The 21,052-nt window shown below is 41.7% G+C and overlaps 2 protein-coding genes across 2 annotated transcripts in view; one reads left to right on the top strand and one right to left on the bottom strand.

Moving 5' to 3' along the window:
* TIGAR (TP53 induced glycolysis regulatory phosphatase) overlaps positions 1-20,711 on the bottom strand; it is a 32,185-nt gene extending 11,474 nt beyond the window's left edge. The window contains exons 1-3 of the mRNA XM_002822785.5: positions 20,505-20,711; positions 10,503-10,540; positions 4,679-4,800 (exon numbers count right to left, since the gene is read on the bottom strand). Of these exons, the coding sequence (XP_002822831.1) occupies positions 4,679-4,800; positions 10,503-10,540; positions 20,505-20,536 (192 nt within the window). The 5' untranslated portion in view covers positions 20,537-20,711. The remainder of the gene's footprint in view (positions 1-4,678; positions 4,801-10,502; positions 10,541-20,504) is intronic.
* On the top strand, positions 16,989-18,452 carry LOC100458335 (small ribosomal subunit protein uS19-like). The gene is made up of 2 exons (XM_054526693.2): positions 16,989-17,825; positions 17,922-18,452. The coding sequence occupies exon 1, from the start codon at positions 17,004-17,006 to the stop codon at positions 17,436-17,438; it is 435 nt and encodes a 144-aa protein (XP_054382668.1). The 5' UTR covers positions 16,989-17,003; the 3' UTR covers positions 17,439-17,825; positions 17,922-18,452.
* Positions 20,712-21,052: the final 341 nt, after the last annotated feature.

Below are 21,052 nucleotides of genomic sequence, written 5' to 3'. Positions count from 1 at the left end.
GCACTCTGATTTTTAGAATTTTCAGTTTTTCTGCTCTGTTTTTTCCCCATCTTTGTGGTTTTATCTACCTTTGGTCTTTGATGATGGTGACGTACAGATGGGGTTTTGGTGTGGATGTCCTTTCTGTTTGTTAGTTTTCCTTCTAATAGTCAGGATCCTCAGCTGCAGGTCTGTTGGAGTTTGCTGGAGGTTTACTCCAGACCCTATTTGCCTGGGCATCAGCAGCAGAGGCTGCAGAACAGCAAATATTGCTGAACAGCAAATGTTGCTTGCTGCCTGATCGCTCCTCTGGAAGTTTCGTCTCAGAGGGGTACCTGGCCGTGTGAGGTGTCAGTCTGCCCCTACTGGGGGGTGCCTCCCAGTTAAGCTACTTGGGTGTCAGGGACCCACTTGACGAGGCAGTCTGTCCGTTCTCAGATCTCAAACTCCGTGCTGGGAGAACCACTACTCTCTTCAAAGCTCAGTTGGAAATGCAGAAATCACCTGTCTTCTGCATTGCTCACGCTGGGAGCTGTAGACTAGAGCTGTTCCTATTTGGCCATCTTGGAACCGCCCCCTGTCTCTTTGTCATTTGTATGTCTTCTTTTGAGAAACATCTATTCAGACATTTTGCCCATTTTTAGTTGGATTATTAGATTTTTTCCTATAAAGTTGTTTGAGCTCCTTATATACTCTGGTTATTAATCCCTTGTCAGATGGCTAGTTTACAAATATTTTCTCCCATTCCGTGGGTTGTCTCTTCACTTTGTTGATTGTTTCCTTTGTTGATTGTTTCCTTTGCTGCACCAAAGCTTTTAAACTTGATGTGATCCCATTTGTCCATTTTTGCTTTGGTTGCCTGTGCTTGCAGGTTATTGCTCAAGAAATCTCTGGCCAGAATAATGTTCTGGAGAGTTTCCCCAATGTTTTCTTGTAGTAGTTTCATAGTTTGAGGTCTTAGATTTAAGTCTTCAATCCATTTTATTTGATATTTGTACATGGAGAAAGACAGGGGTCTAGTTTCATTCTTCTGTATATGGATATCCAGTTTTCCAAGCACTATTTATTGAAGAGACTCTCCCAATGTATCTTCTTGGCATCTTTGTCAAAAATGAATTTGCTGCAGATGTACGGATTTGTTTCTGGGTTCTTATTCTGGTCCATTGGTCTATGTGTCTGTTTTTATGTCAGGACCGTGCTATTTTGGTTTCTATAGCTCTTTGTATAATTTGAAGTCAGATACTGTGATTCTTCCAATTTTGTTTTTGCTAAGGATGGCTTTGGCTATTCTGGGTCTTTTGTAGTTCCACATAAATTTTAGGATGCATTTTTCTACTTCTATGAAGAATGTCATTGGTATTTTGATAGAAATTGCATTGAATCTGTAGATTGCTTTGGGTAGTATGAACATTTTAACAATATTGACTCCTCTAATCCATGAATATATAATATCTTTCCTTTTTTTGTTGTCCTCTTTAACTTCTTTCATCAGTGTCTTATAGTTTTCCTTGTGGAGCTCTTTCACTTCTTTGGTTACTTCCTGAGTATTTAATTTTATTTGTGGCCACTGTAAATGAGATTACTTCTTTTTCAGATTATTCATTGTTGGCATATTCAAATGCTACTGATTTTTGTATCTTGCTTTGTATCCTGCAACTTAACCTTATGTATCAGTTCTAATTGTTTTTTGGTGGAGTTTTCAGGTTTTTCCAAATATAAGATCATATCATCTGCAAACAAGGATAATTTGATTTCTCCTTTCCAATTTAAATGTTATTTATTTCTTTCTCTTGTCTGATTGCTCCAGCTAAGACTTCCAGTACTACGTTGAATAACAGTGGTGAAAATGGGCATCCTTGTCTTGTTCTAGACCTTGGATGAAAGGCTTTCAGTTTCTCCTCACTCAGTATGATACAAGCTGTGGGTCTACTGCATATGGCTTTTATTGTGTTGAGGCTTTTATTGTACTGTTTTATATTGTTCCTTCCGTACCTAGGTTGTTTTTGGGTTTTCATCATGAAGGGATGTTAAATTTTATCAAATACTTTTTCAGCCTCAATTGAAATGATCATATGGTTTCTATCCTTTATTCTGTTGATATAGTGTATCACATTGATTCACTTGTTTATGTTGAACCATCCTTGCATCCCTGGGATTAATCCCACTTGGTCAGGAAGAATGATCTTTCTAATGGTATTGTTGAATTTGGTTTGCTAGTATTTTGTTAAGGATTTTTGCATCAATCTTCATCAGGAATCGTGGCCTGTAGTTTTCTTCTCTTAATGTGTCTTTGTCTGGTTTTCGTATGAGGACACTACTGGCCTCATAGAGTAAGTTTGGAAGTATTCCCTCCTCCTCTATTTTATGGAATAGTTTGAGTAGGATTGGTGTTAGTACTTTAGATGTTTGGTAGAATTCAGCAGTGAAGCCATCGGGTCCCAGACTCTTCTTTACTGGGAGACTTTTATAATGGCTTCAATCTTGTTACTTGTTATTATTCTGTTTAGGCTTTGGATTTCTTCCTGGTTCAATCTTGGTAGGTTGCATGTGTCTAGGAGTTTGTGCATTTCCTCTAGATTTTCCAATTTTTTGGCATATAGTTGCCGATAGTAGCCCTTAATGCTCCTTTGAATTTCTGAGGTATTGGTTGTAATATCTCCTTTTTCATCTGATACTACCTATTTGGATCTTTATCTTCTTAGTTAAGTCTACCTAAAGGTCTGTCAATTTTATCTTTTCAAAATACCAATTTATCATTTCACTGATCTTTTGGAGTCTTCATTTCAATTTCAATTATTTGTGCTCTGATCATTATTATTTTTCTTCTAATAATTTTGGATTTGGTTTACTCTTGCTTTTCTAGTTCTTTCTTTTTTTTTTTTTTTTTTTTGAGACAAAGTTTTGCTTTGTTGCCCAGGCTGGAGTGCAGTGGCACAATCTCAGCTCACTGCAACCTCTGCCTCCCAGGTTCAAGCAATTCTCATGCCTCAGCCTCCTGAGTAGCTGGGATTACAGGCACCTGCCACCACGCCAGGCTGATTTGTTATTTCAGTGGAGACGGTGTTTCACCGTATTGCCCAGGCTGGTCTTGAACTCCTGAACTCAGGCAATCCTCCCATCTCGGCCTCCCAAAGTGGCTTTTCTAGTTCTTTAAGATGCATTGTTAGATGTTTATTTGGAGTTTTTCTTCTTTTTTGATGTAGGTACTTACAGCTAAAATTTCCCTAATATTTTTGCTGTATCCCACAGGTTTTGGTTCATTATCATTTGTTTCAAGAAATGTTTCAATTTAAGGAGATTCTTGTACATATTTCTAGAGTTCTTTCTCTGTCCACCTCTTTCTTCCAGTACTCTGCCCCACAAATTTTAGTTATGTAAAAATTAACCTCCCCAAATTCCAAGTTTTGTCTCCTTAACTCACGGAGACCTCTAAGCACTACTTGGCTTCCCCTACCAGAGTCTGGAAATTGCTTCAGCCAGAAAACCAGGACACTCCTAGGGCTCACCTTCTTTGTTCCACTTCATTCAGGCATCATAGGCCCACAGTGCCCAAAGTCTAATGTCTGAAAACAGTGGTTTCACATATTTTGTCACATTTTCTAATTGTTTTTGGGGGAGATGAAATTCCAACAATAGCTCACTCACAGTTGGTCACAAAACTCTCCTTCCATGGAGTTTTTAGAAATAGACTGGGTTCGTTTTTATTTTACTTTTTTTTTTTTATTTTCAAGACAGAGTCTTGCTCTGTAGCCCAAGCTGGAGTGCAATGGCATGATCTCGGCTCACTGCAACCTCTGCCTCCTGGGTTCAAGCAATTCTCCTGCCTCAGCCTCCTGAGTAGCTGGGATTCAGGTACATACCACCACGCCCAGCTAATTTTTGTATTTGTAGTAGAGACAGGGTTTCACCATGTTGGCCAGGCTGGTCTTTAACTCCTGACCTCAAGTGATCCACCTGCCTCGGCCTCCCAAAGTGCACGGATCACAGGCATGAGCCACCATGCCCAACTGGCTTTACATTTTTATAGTCATCTGTTCCCTGAAGATATTTCTAACAAGTCTTTTATTTCTTTACAGTGACATAGTGGTTTCTTATTCTATCTGGTAATCCTAATACCTGATGTCATGGTGGGTTAATTTCTCCTGTCATTTCTCCCTGCTCTCTCTCATAATAGCTTATTTATATTCTTGCTGGACTTTTTTTTCTAGGCTACTCTAATTTAAAAATTAATTTTTTAAAAAAGTACAGAATAAAATTAAAATAAATAAGTTCTGTTGAGGAAGGTCATGTCTGTTTGGGATTTAATTCCCTACAGACTCTGGTAGCAGATTTTTCAAGATTATACAATTGTTGAGACTTTTGGCACATCAGCCTAGACCTTGACTCTAAACTTACCTGTTGCTGGGAGTGGTGGCTCACGCCTATAATCCCAGCACTTTGGGAGGCTGAGGCGGGTGGATCACCTGAGGTTAGGAGTTTGAGACCAGCAACGTGATAAAACCCCATCTCTACTAAAAATACAAAAATTAGCTAGGTGTGGTGGCACACACCTGTAATCCCAGCTATTTGGGAGGCTGAGGCATCAGAATCACTTGAACCCAGGAGATGGAGGTTGCAGTGAACAGAGACTGCACCACTGCACTCCAGCCTGGGCATAGAGTGAGGCTCTGTCTCAAAATAAATAAATAAATAAATGTACCTGCTTTGTCCTCATGAGATCACTGGAGAAAGCATGAGTAAACTTCACATTATTCAGAAATATACCAGCAGCTGCTGCTTGTTTAAATCCAGTTTCTGAAAGAGGTTCATCTACTCCTTGTCCTGTGATATATTAAGAAGAGGAACAATAACATTCAAAACTACATATCAGAGATGTATAAATCACATGTAGAAAATATAAGCTGCGTTTATCTATATTTTAATGAAAGATTTTTTAAGTACTCTTCCACGTAACTTTTCAGGGAGTTATTAGCAAGTAAACATAAGTTGTAAGTCTATAAAGACTCAAGTATTCAATTATTTTCCAAAAGAATGCTTGCCTAATGGGAATTAGGTGATGATGAGATAGAAATGTCTTAGCTTTTCCCTCTTTTATGTTTGCCCATCTCTTCATTAATTGGCTCTGATCTTACAGGTACTGTGTTGGGGCAGTAGGACCATCACCTACAAGTTTTTTCCTTCTTTATTCCCATCATCCAAATGCTCAGTATTATAACGGTATTAATTTTCCTCTCTCCTTCCTCCCTCTGTTTCTTGTTCTTTTTCATTTTAAAAATGCTTTGAAACCTCCATTTCCAGGATAACGGTTGACTGGACACTCTGAAGGGACCTCCTACTAAAGATCTAAATGGTGGATGTGTGTGAGTGTGTGTGTGTGTTTGTGTGTGTGTCTGTGTGTGCGTGCTGCATTGCTGGGTCCACAGAACACATAAAAAATCTCCAAGGGACAAAGTAAAGCAACCCCAAAGCCCTGAGCTGAACTGTGAATACCAACATGAAAAAAATGAAGATGGTGGACTATGAGGACAGGCTGGTGGGGCTGGGAGAGGAGGCCTGCTGGAGGGGACGGCAAGCGGGAGGACTAAACACAACATTCTTGCGAGCAAGGGCTCCTGTAAGGAGACTTAATGCAGCCTCAGGCCTGTGGTAAAATAAAATGCAAATCCTTTTCAGAGCAAATCATTCTCAAAAGAGGCTAACAGGTTTTCCACTAATTTAGAACAAATAATTGTTTAGCCAAAGATTCAACACACAAGAAAATAATCTATCATAAACCAAAGCCACCCATCAAGACTTCAGACATTGAAAACAGCAAATACGGACTTTATAATAACTATGAATAAAACATAAAGACAGAATCACAAAAATAAGCAATTAACAGTAAGCATCAAAAATAAGTAGACAGTTTTCTAAAATAACCAAATAGATCTTTTAATAATAAAAATCAAGATTGCTGGGGGCTGGGGGGCCCCTCAATGGATAAACAGAGATTCAGATGAAAGGAGGTTTAATGAACTCAAAGACAGGGCAGAAGATATTACCCAGTACACAGCACAGATACAAGGAGATAGAACATAGCACAGATATATTAGAGTTCTAAAGGAAAGAATGAGAATTCCTAACAATGCATTGTCTTAGTTGCTGTAACAAAGTACTACAGACTGGATGGCTTGTTAACAACAGATATTTATTTCTCACAGTTCTGGAGGCTGGAAGTTTGAGATGAGGGTACCATCATGGTTGGGTTCTGGTGAGGGCCTCGCCACGTTACAGGCTGCTGACTTCTCCTTCAGTGCTCCCATGGCACAAAGAGGAAAGAGCTCTCTGGTGTCTCTTGTATAAATTCCATTCATGAGGGCTGCACCCTTGTGACCCTAATAACCGCCCGAAGATCCCACCTCCTAATGTCATCATATTGGGAGTTATGATTTCAACATGTAACTTCTGGGAAGAAAAACATTCAGTCTATAACATGCATCTAATTGGAACTCTAAAAGAATAGAAAAAAAAATGGCTGGGCGTGGTGGCTCACGCCTGCAGTCTCAGCACTTTGGGAGGCCGAGGACGGTGGATCACTCAAGGTCAGGAGTTCAAAGTCAGCCTGGCCAACATGGCGAAATCCTGTCTCTACTAAAAATACAAAATTCGCTGGGCATGGTGGAGCACGCCTGTAATCCCAGCTACTTGGAAGGCTGTGGCAGGAGAATCGCTTGAGCCCAGGAGGCGGAAGTTGCAGAGAGCCAAGATCACACCACTGCACTCCAGCCTGGGCAACAAGAGTGAAACTCCATCTCAAAAAAATAAAACAATAGAAAAAATGAAGGAGAGGAATACGAAAAGAAAATAGCTAAGAATTTCACAGAATAAGAAAACACATGTACGTCAAGCAGGATAAATTTAAAAAAATTCCTCCTAGATATATTATGAGAAACTAAAGAATATCAAAATTAAAGAGTTTAAAGGAAGTTACAGAGAAAGACATATTTCCTACCATGGAACACCGTTTAGCTGATAGAAACCTCTTACCAGGAAAAATGGAACCAAAACTGCAGAATGCTATCTTCCAAGTGCTGAGAGAATCATTAGAAGTGTGTACTGACTGAAGCCACTGTGTTTACCACCAAATGCTCTACACATACTAGAGGACTTTTCAAAGAATGTACTTCAGGAATGGTCTGAGATGAAAACAAATGAGGAGCAGAGAAACTTGCAAATATATTCATAAATTTAAATGCCATCTAAACAAATGAAGATAATAATGTCCACCTCAAACAATTAAAAAAAGACAGGACTAAGCTACTAGACAAGTTATTTGTATTTTTTGGAAGAGGGGATATTAATATTATACTTTATTAGGTATTGTCAGAGTAAATGTGTCCCCGCAAAATTCAAATGTTGACATCCTAACCCTCAGTGTGACGGTATTAGGAGGCAGGCCTTTGGGAGGTGATTAGATCCTAGGGTAGAGCCCTCATGAACAGGATTAGTGTCCTTATAAGTGTTCTTGATCTATCTCTCTGCCATGTGAGGATATTAACCAGAGGACAGCAGTCCGCAAACCAGGAATCAGGTCCTCCACAGACACTGGATATGATGGCACCCTGATCTTGGAATTCACAGTCTCTAGAACTGTGTATTGTTCAAGCCACTGGGTCCATGATACTCTGTTACAGCAGCCCTGGCTAAGACAGGTATGAGGGTAAGAATTTTAAGATAACCATGAAAAGAATGGAAATGGTACATCATTTCAAAGGTAGTGGGGAAAGTAAGAAAGTGTGGAACAAGAAAAAAACTAAGCACTTAAGAAGTAAAAGCAGGTAAGATAAAAAAAAGAAAGACTACAAAAAGAAGGGGAAAAAAAACAAAGAAAAAAAATCGAAACACATCAGTGACCAGAATAAAGGCAAACAGTCACTACTGCCAGTCAAAAGACAGATTCTAGGCCAAGCGTGGTGGCTCACGCCTGTAATCTCAACACTTTGGGAGGCCAAGGCAGGTGGGTCACCTGAGGTCAGGAGTTCGAGACCTGCCTGGCCAACATGGTAAACCCTGTCTCTACTAAAACTACAAAAATTAGGCCAGGCGCGGTGGCTCATGCCTGCAATTCCAGCACTTTGGGAGGCCAAGGTGGGTGGATCACCAGGTCAGTTCGAGACCAGCCTGACCAACGTGGTAAAACCCCGTCTCTACTAAAAATACAAAAATTAGCCGAGACTGGTAGTGCACGCCTGTAATCCCAGCTACTCAGGAGGCTGAGACAGGAGAATTGCTTGAACCCGGGAGGTGGAGGTTGCAGGAGCCAAGATCACGCCATTGCACTCCAGCCTGGGCAACAGAGTGAGACTCCGTCTCAAAATAAACAAATAAATAAAAATTTAAAAAATGAGCCAGGTGTGGTGCCGGGAACCTGCAATCCCAGCTACTCTGGAGTCTCGGGCAGGAGAATTGCTTGAACCCAGGAGGCAGAGGTTGCAGTGAGCTGAGATCGCGCCATTGCACTCCACCTGGGTGACAGAGCAAGACTCTGTCTCAAAAAAAAAAAAAGACAAATTATATATATTTTCAAAAGAGCCAAAATTTAGCTACATACTATTTATGAGATAACACTTAAACATGAGTACACACAAAGAGTGAAAGGAATGAGATGGAAAAATACATACCAGTGAAATTTCATCCCCAAAACAGCTCAAGTAGCTATATTACTATCAGAAAAGTAAGACTTTATGACAAAAGTCTCACTAAGGATTTGGGGACCACTATAAGAAGATCGATGATCCAATTTACTCAGAAGATGTAATCATTTAAACTTGTATAAGCCTAATAAAATAACCTCAATCGATACAAAAGCAGAACATAGAAACCAAAAATGGAGAGAATTCCAAGTATAAAAAGGGCAAACTGGCCACCGCAGCAGGAAATTAAAAATACTGCACTCATAAATTGATATTTAGGACATGCAGGCAAACTAGTGCATTTATAAAGGTAATAAAGTGTATAAGATTTGAAAAACAAAATCAAGAAGGCTGATTATTTTATATATAACTCCAGTCCCAACAATGACGGATTATACATTTTTCTGAAGCATACAATGGAAGAATTATAAAAACTGACCATAATTAACACATTTCAAAGAAGTATCATCAAATAAACCATACTGACAGAACACAAAAGCATTTATAATGGAAGTCAGTCAATGGGAATTGAAAATACTTGGTGCTGAATGCTTACCACATTACCACGTGTCAAAACTATGGGCATACAAACAAAAACAGTACTTAGAAATATATAAGCCTTGAGGCCGGGTGCAGCGGCTCACGCCTGTAATCCCAGCACTTTGGGATGCTGAGGCAGGCATATCACCTGAAGTCGGGAGTTCAAGACCAGCCTGGCCAACATGGCGAAACCCCATCTCTACCAAAAATACAAAAATTAGCTGGGCATGGGGGCACGTGCCTGTAATCCCAGCTACTCAGGAGGCTGAGGCATGAGAAATCACTTGAACCCGGGAGGAGGAGGTTGCAGTGAGCCGAGATCGCACCACTGCACTCCAGGTTGGGTGGCACAGTGAGACCCTGACTCAAAAAAAAAAAAGAAATATATGAGCCTTGAATGCTTATACACAAAAGGCTGTAACTTAAAGAACTAAAGCATCCAACTGACAAGGTCAGGAAAGTTTTGACAAGGTCAAAAACTTTCTTGCTGTTCCATTGTCAATGTCTTAGGAAATAAGAGAAATGAGCAATACTAAAGGCCAGGTGGTAAGAGGCTTCAGTCCAAAGGATAACCTGGGTGGGGCATATTTCGTCTGAAAACAAAGGTTCCTTTGAGAATCAGACCAGTTAGTGTCCATAAAAGGGAGTCAGGCACATGGAATATGAAAATCAGTTTTTGTAAACCCCAGAAGTCCCTAACCAAAACAATAAAACTAAATGCTTTTATAATCACAGCACAGAAATAGCATGTCTAGCCAAAAGTTCACCCAAGATATTCTTAAAAAGCCAGACTAGCTGGATCACAGAGCAAATAAAAGATCTGAGTCCAAATTAACAGAAAAAGGGAGAAAGAATCCTTTCAGAATAAAGTAATGACCACATGTGAAAATAGTTCTTTTTTTAAACCGTTATTACTATTAAAATTAAAATAACTATCTTAGCAGAAAAAAAACCATTAACACCAGTCAGTAAACCTCATGTTTCCAAATATAAAATAATTTCAAATCCAGACATTTATATTTTAAGACACCCAGACCCAATATAATTAATCAGCTGACAGAGCCACTTTGAAGCCATACATAAAGAATAACTTGGAGACCTGTACTTCACACCCAGTTCACTTGAGAGATTTATTCCTCCTGGTTACTAACAGCCCTGATCATATTTCTGTGGTTATGATGCTTTGATTCTGTAATCCCAATTCACAATGGAGTGCTGCCCCCAGTCTACCCCACCCCACCAAATCTGCTTAACTCACACATCTTATTAACACAAGGGTAAGAGCTAAAATAACAATCGGATTATACCAACCTTGGATTATTTTCTCCTTGTTAAATCTTGTTTCTCCACTAAAATAGAAAGAGAAGGAGAACCTTATTAGCCAAATTATACTATTTTTGAGAGCAGGAAAAAAATGAGCAATCAAGTGTGGTGATACTCATAAAAATACCATATGAAACTTGTAACACACTTCATAATCCAACCTGTAAAAACAATTTATTCTAAACTAATATTTGCAATTGTCTTCTTTAATGAAGAGCTAAGAATTTCAAACTACTCCAAACTAAAACGTGTAGATCAGGAACCAATCTTAAGTGAATTGCAGGTGGAAAATCCTACTAAAAAATACAATGCAAATACCATTTTAGCCAAATAATTTTGTTAAAAGAAATATATTGATCAAAACTACTCTTACTGGCAGCAGGAACAAAAATGTGAGAGTCAGTCTATTCATTGCTGGACTGAATGAGCAAGTGAAAGAGAATCTGAATGGAATGGGAGAGAAGTGTACAAACCTTCAGAACCCCCTGCCTTCTCTTAGTTCCTAGGTCTTCAGCAGTTATTTTTTGTAGTACTGACAGCTATCTCGCAGACCAACTGCACACTGAACTGAGGTTTGAGTACTACACTTTTAAAAACTAAAATACCAAAACAAATCAAAGCAATCTGAAGCAACCGGAAGGGTAAAAGAACTGGAAACTTTGTCACAAAATAACTGGGGTTACGGAGGCTGGAGGGGGAAAAGGGCGGGAAGTGCATGGGTAAGACTGGACAGACAGCAGGATAGGTTAACAATAAATGCAACTTCCAAATACATAAGAAGTAGAATCAAGGAGAATTCAGCTGAAATTTCTTTGAGCGCTAATTAAATGTTTGCTGACCCAACCTACCACTAGAATTGCTGGGCCATAAGGTATGCAAATACCAGCTTTATTAGGTAATGCCAGTGTCATAGCAGGTTACACCACCCTGTAGTGTGGTATACCACCCTCAACAAGATTCAGTGATGGAAGGTTTCTTCCATTTGTACCAATCTGGTACCTGAACAATTCATCTCACTTTAATTTTAATTTGCATTTCCTTGATTTCGATGGAAAATGATCGCTCCATTGTTTTTAAGTGAAGCACTAGTTTATAATAATTCAAATGTCACATAGGACTGATTTACTCAGACCTAGAAAAAAAATCTACCAGACCTGGAAGTCAGAATCACAAACTCAGGCCTCGGCCTGGAATCTTGCCGCTTGTTTACAAAAACAGCTGTATGCCAACCTCTGCCAAGATACAGGTTGCTGGATTTGGCCAATACGAATGTTCTTTAAGACCCAACACAAGACTGGTTCTTTTAGGTAGTGTCCCTCCCCAGTACCATTCCTATCTACCTACTCTATTTAATACCCACACTTTATGTTCTCATGGTCCCCTCGCACCACCAGCATAAGTTTTCATCTGTGTGCTAATTACTTCTTAGCTCTGTGTCTATCCCGGCTCCAGTTCCTTAAAGGCACAGGCAGGGATTGCATACCCTCAACATGCCCAGGGCCTGGAGAAAATCCTGGGAAATGACAGAACTTCAGTGAATGTACTTTTACCTAGGGAGGGTCATCTGGAAATACCCATCAACATGACAAATCTGTTTACCCTTTTATCCAGTAACCCAATTACTGGGAATAACTGAATTCACTCATATTTAAAAGATCATTTGCGGCCAGACGTGGTGGCTCATGCCTGTAATTCCAGCACATTGGGAGGCCGAGGTGGGTAGATCACGATGTCAGGAGTTCAAGCCCAGCATGGCCAAGATGATGAAACCCCATCTCTACTAAAAATACAAAATTTAGCCAGGCATGGTAGCGGGTGCCTGTAATCCCAGCTACTCGGGAAACTGAGGCATGAGAATTGTTTAAACCTGGGAGGCAGAGGTTGCAGTGAGCTGCAATCACACCATTGCACTCCAGTATGGGTGACAGAGCAAGACCCTGTCTCACAAAAAAAAAAAAAAAAAAAAACATTAGCTACAGTATTAGTTCTAGTAGCAACAGATTATAAACAACCCAAATGTCCATAACTCATTCCTTAACTATGGCCAGAATAACCATTATTTATATTAACAAATAAACAGTGACATATCTACCTAATGGAATCCTATGTAAATGTGTCCTTTAAAGAGAGAGATTATATGTAAAGATATGGAATGCTCACCAAGATATATGATTAAGTAGAAAAAGCAAGGTATAGAATAATATAAAAAGAAAGCTACCCTTTTAGAAAGGGAAATAAACATCTGGATCTGCACAAAGAAACAATGGAAGGATAAACATGAAACTAATAAACATGGTCACCTATTGGTTGGGGGGAGAATAGGAAGACTAGGGAAAATTGTTTTGATTTCTAAATATGTAGATGTATTAGCTTAAAAAATAAACGTATGATAAAGAAATAAAATTACACAGAACTGGCCGGGCACGGTGGCTCACGCCTGTAATCCCAGCACTTTGGGAGGCCGAGGCGGGCAGATCACGAGGTCAGGAGTTCGAGACCAGCCTGGCCAATAAGGTGAAACTCCGTCTCTGATAAAAATACAAAAATTAGCTAGGCATGGTGGTGAGTGCCTGTAGTCCCAGCTACTCGGGAGGCTGAGGCAGAAGAATCGCTTGAACCCGGGAGGCAGAGGTTACAGTGAGCCAAAATCATGCCACTGCACTTCAGCCTGGGCAACTGAGCAAGACTCTGTCTCCAAAAAAAAAAAAAAAAATACACAGAACTATTTATACCTTGGTAAAAAAAACCAACAGCACTGATTTGCCATTAACATTGTTGTTAATATTAATAAAAGATTTCCTAGGCCACGTGCAGTGGCTCAAGCCTGTAATCCCAACACTTTGGGAGGCCAAGGAGGGCAGATCACCTGAGGTCAGGAGCTCGAGACCATCCTGGCCAAAATGGTAGAGGACCCTGTGTCTACTAAAAATACAAAAATTAGCCAGGCATGGTGGCAGGCGCCTGTAATCCCAGCTACTCGGGAGGCTGAGGCGGGAGAATCACTTGAACCCAGGAGGTGGAGGTTGCAGTGAGCCAAGATCATGCCATTGCACTCCAGCCTGGGTGACAAAAGCAAGACCTCGTCTCAAAAAAAAAGATTTCCTACACTCCAAAATTCATTCAGAATCTTATAAAATGGGCATGAAAGAGGATATTAACCTCTACCATTCAGATGGATAAAGCAGAAGCATTCAGATGGACAAAGCAGAAGCATGATGGGGAACCTGTCATTTTTAATCTAGAAAATAGTTACCATGTATTGGATTCACTTCCTGTCTCAGCCTCAAAATCTTGCTGAGACCAAGAATAAAATATCTGTTATTTCAATACAAGTAACATCCTCAGCTGGGCGCAGTGGCTCACTCCTGTAATCCCAGCATTTTGGGAGGCCGAAGCGGGCAGATCATGAGGTCAGGAGTTCGAGACCAGCCTGGCCAATATGGTGAAACCCCGTCTCTACCAAAAATACAAAAATTAGCTGGGCGTGGTAGCACGTGCCTGTAGTCCCAGCCACTCGGGAGGCTGAGGCAGAAGAATCGCTTGAACCCAGGAGGCGGAGACTGCAGTGAGCCAAGATAGCACCCTCAAAAACAAAACAAAACAAGTAACATCCTCGCTAGACAGTGGCTTGTAGCCCTTAAATTAAACCTGGCCTAAAACTGCCTCCATGCCTAAGGAGCTGTCACCTAACTTAATATGTATACAAACTACAACATAATTTGAGAGTATATTCCTGTAATAAAAACCAAGTCTCAGCCAACCATGGCAGCTGAGCTTTCAGCCAATTATAGGCTGCAAGCTGCTCAGACATGTCCTAATAAGGCAAAGCAGAGCTGTAACCAATCAGGCTATTTCTATATGTCACATCCTTTCTTTTTTTTTTTTTTTTTCTGTGATGAGGTCTTACTCTGTAGCCCAGGCTGGAGTGCAGTGGTGTGATCTCGGCTCACTGCAATCTCCAACTCCAGGATTCAAGCGATTCTCCTGCCTCAGCCTCCCAAATAGCTGGGATTACAGGCAAGCACCACCATGTCCAGCTAATTTTTGTATGTTTAGTAGAGACACGGTTTCACCATGTTGGCCAGGCTGGTCTCGAACTCCTGACCTAAGGTGATCCTCCTGCCTCAGCCTCCCAAAGTGCTGGGATTATAGGTGCGAGCCACCGCGCCTGGCCATGTCACTTCCTTTCTCTGTCTATAAATACTGCCTGCCTATGTCGCTGGGCTGAGCACTCTGAAGCTTTACTGGTTCAGGTGCTGCCTGATTTATGAATCATTTCTTTGCTCAAATAAACTAAGTCTAATTTGTCTAAAGTTTTTCTTTTTATATGTTGCTAATACAATTTCCAGCCAAAGCCAAAGAAGCACCCTCATTTTGAAATGAGGGGGTGAGAAGAAATTTAATTTGCCAACCAAGAAATCACACAAGAGCCACCAAAAAAACTCAGTATTTACAAATCACAGAAATTTGGCAGAGATGATTACTTTTTGTATACTTGCTAAAGATTAACTCAGCATTTTTATTTAATCGAAGTAGATAATGAAATATTCAAATTAAAATAAAGGTTTATACTGTCAAAATGTCATTTTATAAAAAATGGAATCCCAGAAATTTAATAGTTTCATAAAAGTACTGCCCCACCATCTAATGATTTTCAGTGAAAGCAGCATAACCACTGTGATATAATGAAGGATTCATTTAGCTGTATATCAACAGAGGCTGCTGTAGACTCAATAGTATTATTAACAATCACAGCATTCAGTTTAGTTCTATTTGGCATTTTTGCGTTCAAATCACCTTATAAATATTAAAGAGTAGGAATCCAAAAATAGATTTTTTTCCAAAAGCTTTCATAAACATTTAGTTGTACAGCTTTTATCAGCTTTATTGAGAGGTTTATATAAATCCTTTAAGTAACTGTTTAATTAGTATGTTTGGGGAATGGGAAAGGAAAGTTGATGGCTAAAACAGTTTTACTATTAATCTATTTCCCTTAACCAAGTCTGACTTGTGATAGCAGCAGAGAAGGTGAACGGAGCTGAAAGGTCAGAGGGATATATTTTGAAGGAGTCAGGAATAACACCACTCATTTTCAAAATCTGCAGTGTGGTCCATTTCCAAAACAGAAACCTGACTCTGCAGGAATCCAAGTGCTTCTGCCAAGATGTTAAGTCTTAGGATCAGCCATTTATAGGACCTACAAATATACATCATTCATTTTGTAGCTTATCTCACAGTTCTTAAAAGACATTGTATCTTGTTAGCCTGGATTTATACTCTGCAGCATTTCTTCAAAAATCATATAGAAAGCTCAATTTCCCTTAATTCCATTTAAGGAATTAAAATTCAACACACAATACTCAGCATGCTACAAAGGAGGGACAAATCATGGGAAAGTTGTTCTTTAGTGTAAATGAAAATGTAAACCCTCACCTGATATCACGAATACAGCTTAGTCCTAATTCCTTTACACTAATACATCCATTTGCAAATATATAAGTTTTCAAGAACTAGTAACACAAGACTTTTGGCTGTCTTTTTTTTTTTTTTTTTTTTTTTTAGATGAGTTTCACTCTTATTGCCCAGGCTGGAGTGCAATGGCGTGATCTGGGCTCACTGTAACCTCTACCTCCCGGGTTCAAGAGATTCTCCTGCCTCAACCTCCTGAGTAGCTGGGATTACAGGCGTGTGCCACTACGCCCAGCTAATTTTTTGTATTTTTAGTAGAGACGGGGTTTCACCATGTCGACCAGGCTGGTCTTGAACTCCCGGCCTCAGGTGATCTACCCGCCTCGGCCTCCCAAAGTGCTGGGATTACAGGACTTTTGGCTGTCTTTGATCTTTGTAAAGTATCTGTACAAGGTACCTTTATACTTTTAAAGAAGCATTAAAATTTTTTAAAAGTATTAGGTTTATAAAAGTACTAAATTACAGATGACCTAATAGTATTTTGCTTGCTTTATTAATATACAGAACAATTATTAGCATTACACAAAAAGTAACTGCCAATAGAGGTACAGTAAGAAAAACAAATCAGTTTTGCTATCAGTAACTTTACTAATTCGGCCAGGTGGGGTGACTCACGCCTGTAATCCCAACACTTTGGAGGGCCGAGGCAGACGGATCACCTGAGGTCCGGGAGTTCGAGACCAGCCTGACCAACATGGAGAAACCCCATCTCTACTAAAAGTACAAAGGTAGCCAGGCGTGGTGGCATATGCCTGTAATCCCAGCTACTCCGGAGGCTGAGGCAGGAGAATCGCTTGAACCCAGGAGGCGGAAGTTGTGGCGAGTCGAGATCATGCCATTGCACTGCAACCTGGGTAACGAGAGTGAAACTCCGTCTCAAAAAAACAAAACAAAACAAAAACAACTTTACTAATTCATTTTTAAATCATTAAAAGTAAATTAAATTTAGTTTGCCAAAAATTTTTAAAGTTTTAAGAGCTGCCTAAAAATGGAAGTGAACTTTTCTGAGGATCCGACAAGATGGCCGAGGTAGAGCAGAAGAAGCGGACCTTCCGCAAATTCACCTACCGCGGCGCAGACTTGGACCAGCCGCTGCACATGTCCTGCGAGCAGCTGACGCAGCTGTACAGTGCGCGCCAGCAGCGGCAACTGAACCCGGGCCTGCGGCGGAAACAGCACTCGCTGCTGAAGCGCCTGCGCAAGGCCAAGAAGGAGGCACCGCCCATGGAGAAGCCGGAAGTGGTGAAGACGCACCTGCGGGACAGGATCATCCTGCCCAAGATGGTGGGCAGCACGGTGAGCGTCTACAACGGCAAGACCTTCAACCAGGTGGAGATCAAGCCGGAGATGATCGGCCACTACCTGGGCGAGTTCTCCATCACCCACAAGCCGGTGAAGCACTGCCGGCCCGGCATCGGGGCCACCCACTCCTCCCGCTTCATCCCCCTGAAGTAGTGGCTCAGCTAATAAAGGCACACATATCTCCAAAAAAAAAAAAAGGAAGTTAAATGGATGGTTTTGCCGGGGACTCACTGCAAACACCTACAACATTTCAAGGAACCAGACCCTTCAATAGTGCTGGATAGGTGATGGTAATGCCAACCTACACGTGTTGGAGTTTTCAACAATGCTGTGCCATAAGCTCATGAGAAGTTATAGTCTGACAATGATGATAGACTTGAATTCTGGAATCTTGGGCAGTCTGTTCCAGAAATGAACACACTGGTACTTTCATTTCAAAGTATGAAGAAAGATAAACCACATATAGGAACAGCACAAGATTCCTAACAGGTTCTGTTGAACTTAAATTGCTTTAAAGATTTTTTTGCATTATCTGAAGAGGTAAGTCCAGTAAAATTATCTAACTCTTCAAAAAGTCATTACATTTAACTATGGTGATAAGGAGTCAAATTTAAAAATCACTTCTTTTCCTGAAAGAATCACCAGGTTTTGGTTTTGAGAACTCTGAAGGCAAGAAGAGGGATATCCGATCCAGACCGGAAAGCATTGAACCAGCCTTCTCACTCCATCTTCCTACACATAAAACAGAACAAAATAAACTATTGTCATAACTCCACACAATTATATTAAGAGACTAAAAAGTAGCCTCAAAAATGGCTGGTGATGTTCAAGTAATCTACAAATATCAGGTTTTAACACATTAAGTAGGAAACAAAAGATGGTGAGTGGTAAAGTTGCTTTGGTTAAACTACTTCCTCAACTTGCCATGTGACTTTAAGCAAGTTACAAGGCGTCTCTGTCTCAGCTGCCTCACGTGAAAAACGAGGATCTCAGTCCTTAACTCACTAAACTGTCAGATTTTAATTACAACAGTGCCTGGCAAATAATCATTTATTAAGACTTATTTTTTAAATGATTCCTATGAGGGCCTCCGGAATCAAACCCTTTCTAAGCAGCAGGAAGGGAATAAAATCCACATTTATATGACTATTGTCTATTAAGAATCTAAATAAGAATCATCTTACTTTTTAGGGGTTGCCTTACCCCAAATATTCTACAACTTCTGAGTTTTCTTTTTTTTTTTTTCTTTTTGAGACAGGGTCTCACTGTGTCACCTAGGCTGGGGTGCAGTGGCCCAATCACAGCTCACTACAGCCCTGACTTCCCAGGCTCATGTGATCCAAGTGATCTTCCTGCCTCAGCCTCCCTATTAGCTAAGTTCACAGGCATGCACCACCACACCCGGCTTTTTTTTTTTGTAGAGAGGAGGTTTCACCATGTTGCCCAGGCTTGTCTTGAACTCCTGTGCTCAAGGGATCCACCCACTTCCGCCTCCCAACGTGCTAGGATTACAGGGGTGAACCACCTTGATGGTCTGAGTTTCAATTATAAATATGACACTGGGCTGGCTGGGTCAGGCATCTAGAAAGTGCACTAACATTGGAAGAAAGGCTGATCAGGACTCTAGTTCCTGTTCTGCTACCAATTAGCTGTGTGACCTTTAGTAAGTTAAGAATCCTCCCAAGGCATTCTATACAACCGAGAGGGGTGGGAGAAGAGATAGTGAGGAACTAGATTTCTAAGGTAGCCATTAAAATCCTGCTAAACCTAAACGGACAATTTTACAGGATTCTTAAGATTATCTTTCTTATAACGGAAGGACAGGCCAGAAAAGATAGCTGTTAAAGTCAATTGACAAAGTTAAATCATATTAATGTCCTTTGTGAGCTCCATGAATGCAGAAATGGTATGTTATTTATCTGTATGATCCAGTCTACTGGCACATAGTACCTACTCAAAATGCTGGTGTGCTAAACTGTACGTTCGTATTTGGGAATCAACTGCAGTTTTATTGGAGCTTTCTTTATAGAAGTTATTTCGCGATATATTTCTTCCCCTGTTGCATCGTACACTTTACCTGTCCCCCATTTAATTCTCGCATTAAAATAGTGAGATAGGCACTATCATTTGCATATCAGGAAATTTAAGTCCAGGCTACCTGGCTCTTAGCTGGAGAACAGATTCCAACCGAGGTCTACCTTGCCTGAAAAATCTGTGCTCTTAGCAGGGCGCGGTGGCTCATGCCTGTAATCCCAACACTTTGCGAGGCCGAGGTGGTCGGATCACAACGTCAGGAGTTCCACACCTGCCTGGCCAACATGGCGAAACCCCGTCTCTACTAAAAATACAAAAATTAGCCGGGCGTGGTGGCGCATGCCTGTAATTCCAGCTACTCGGGAGGCTGAGGCAGGAGAATCGCTTGAATCCCGGAGGCGGGAGGTTGCAGTGAGCAGCACTCCAGCCTGGGTGACAGAGCGAGGCTCCATCTCACAAAAAAAGAAAAAAGAAAAATCTGTGCTCTTAACTACCCTGATTTTCACCTCCCGTAAACACTTGGCAAATACATGTTGATAAGAAAAGATAAGAGACATAAAGACGTATCAGCATTCAGCTCCATGTAATGTTATGATAATAAAAACATTTATTTGGGATGATACGGTCTGCTGAGATCAGAGCTGTGATCCTCTTTTCTTTCCCAGAACTGTAACCTCTGGGGAAAAGAAAGAAGTCTCATATATGTGCCTGGGGGGCTGACTGCCTGGGGAAACGAGGGGGAACCTCAGAAACAGAGAGGATAGCGGAAGGCAGCCGGCATCAAAAACAGCAGCCATGGACGAGCAATTCTGCAAACTCTTTGCAATCTGCTGGGGAGCAAAATCGGTACCCAGACAAGTCTGTGGACATGTCTGGCACCGTTTTTGGTGCAGCCACCAAGTGCCTACGAACCCCGATCCTTTGCTCCTCCGGGCCTCACTTCATCTGAAACACGGGACGAAGCTATCTAAGACCTGCCGTCGTCCCTCGGGGCTGCTGGGGTGAGAGGAGGGGCGACACGGGACGGCCCCAGGGCAAGCGCCCCGGAAAAAGCGCTTCCAAGCCAGCCCTCACGGGCTGGAGCGAGCAGGGAGGGGAGAGGGTGGTAGACCCGTTTTCCCTTCACCCGCTCCAACACACTCAAGGAAGAGAGAGAGAAAGTCATCCTGCCACAGCCATACTCACTGCCGGACAACAGTCAGAGCGAAGCGAGCCATGTTCCCGGAGCCGCGTCCCGTCAGTGGCCCCGCGCCGCGCTGCCCCTGCACTGCGGGCTACCTCCCCCACACCACTTCCGCCAAGCAGCCGGCCGGCTCCGCAGCCATAGGCCGAGGCGGCCTCGCACGTCATCCCCGAAGGCCACTCAGGGCCGAGCGAGGCCGACGGGGCGGGGGAGATGCGGGAGCCACGGAGGCCCCGCCCAGGGCTGCGGCGCTTGCGCCCCTGCGCGCGGGCCTGTGATTGGCGCGCGGCAGGTGCGGGAGGCCCCGCCCGCGGAGTCCGCGGTAGGATTCCTTGCCTTGATAGCCGGCAGCCTGCGTTCGGGGCAGATAAGGAAACCGGCGCACAGATTTGTGGTTGATCCGATTGAGGCTGGAATGCAACCGTTCGTCTTATAGCTGGCCGCTGTGATGAATCCCTCACGGGTGTACAGCGACCAACAGACTGTGTTCTATGAGGTCTGTTAGTCCCTAACCTTAGGGATGTAGCGTCTGCAAGGTCTGTAGACTTAG

The sequence above is a fragment of the Pongo abelii genome, chromosome 10 (assembly GCF_028885655.2).
Source record: "Pongo abelii isolate AG06213 chromosome 10, NHGRI_mPonAbe1-v2.0_pri, whole genome shotgun sequence".
In the NCBI taxonomy this organism is placed as follows: domain Eukaryota; kingdom Metazoa; phylum Chordata; class Mammalia; order Primates; family Hominidae; genus Pongo; species Pongo abelii.
This window is presented reverse-complemented; position numbering and strand designations above follow the sequence as displayed.

Excerpts from the sequence above, each read along its gene's own strand:
- LOC100458335 (XM_054526693.2), top strand. The coding sequence starts at position 17,004 with ATGGCCGAGGTAGAGCAGAAGAAGCGGACCTTCCGCAAATTCACCTAC.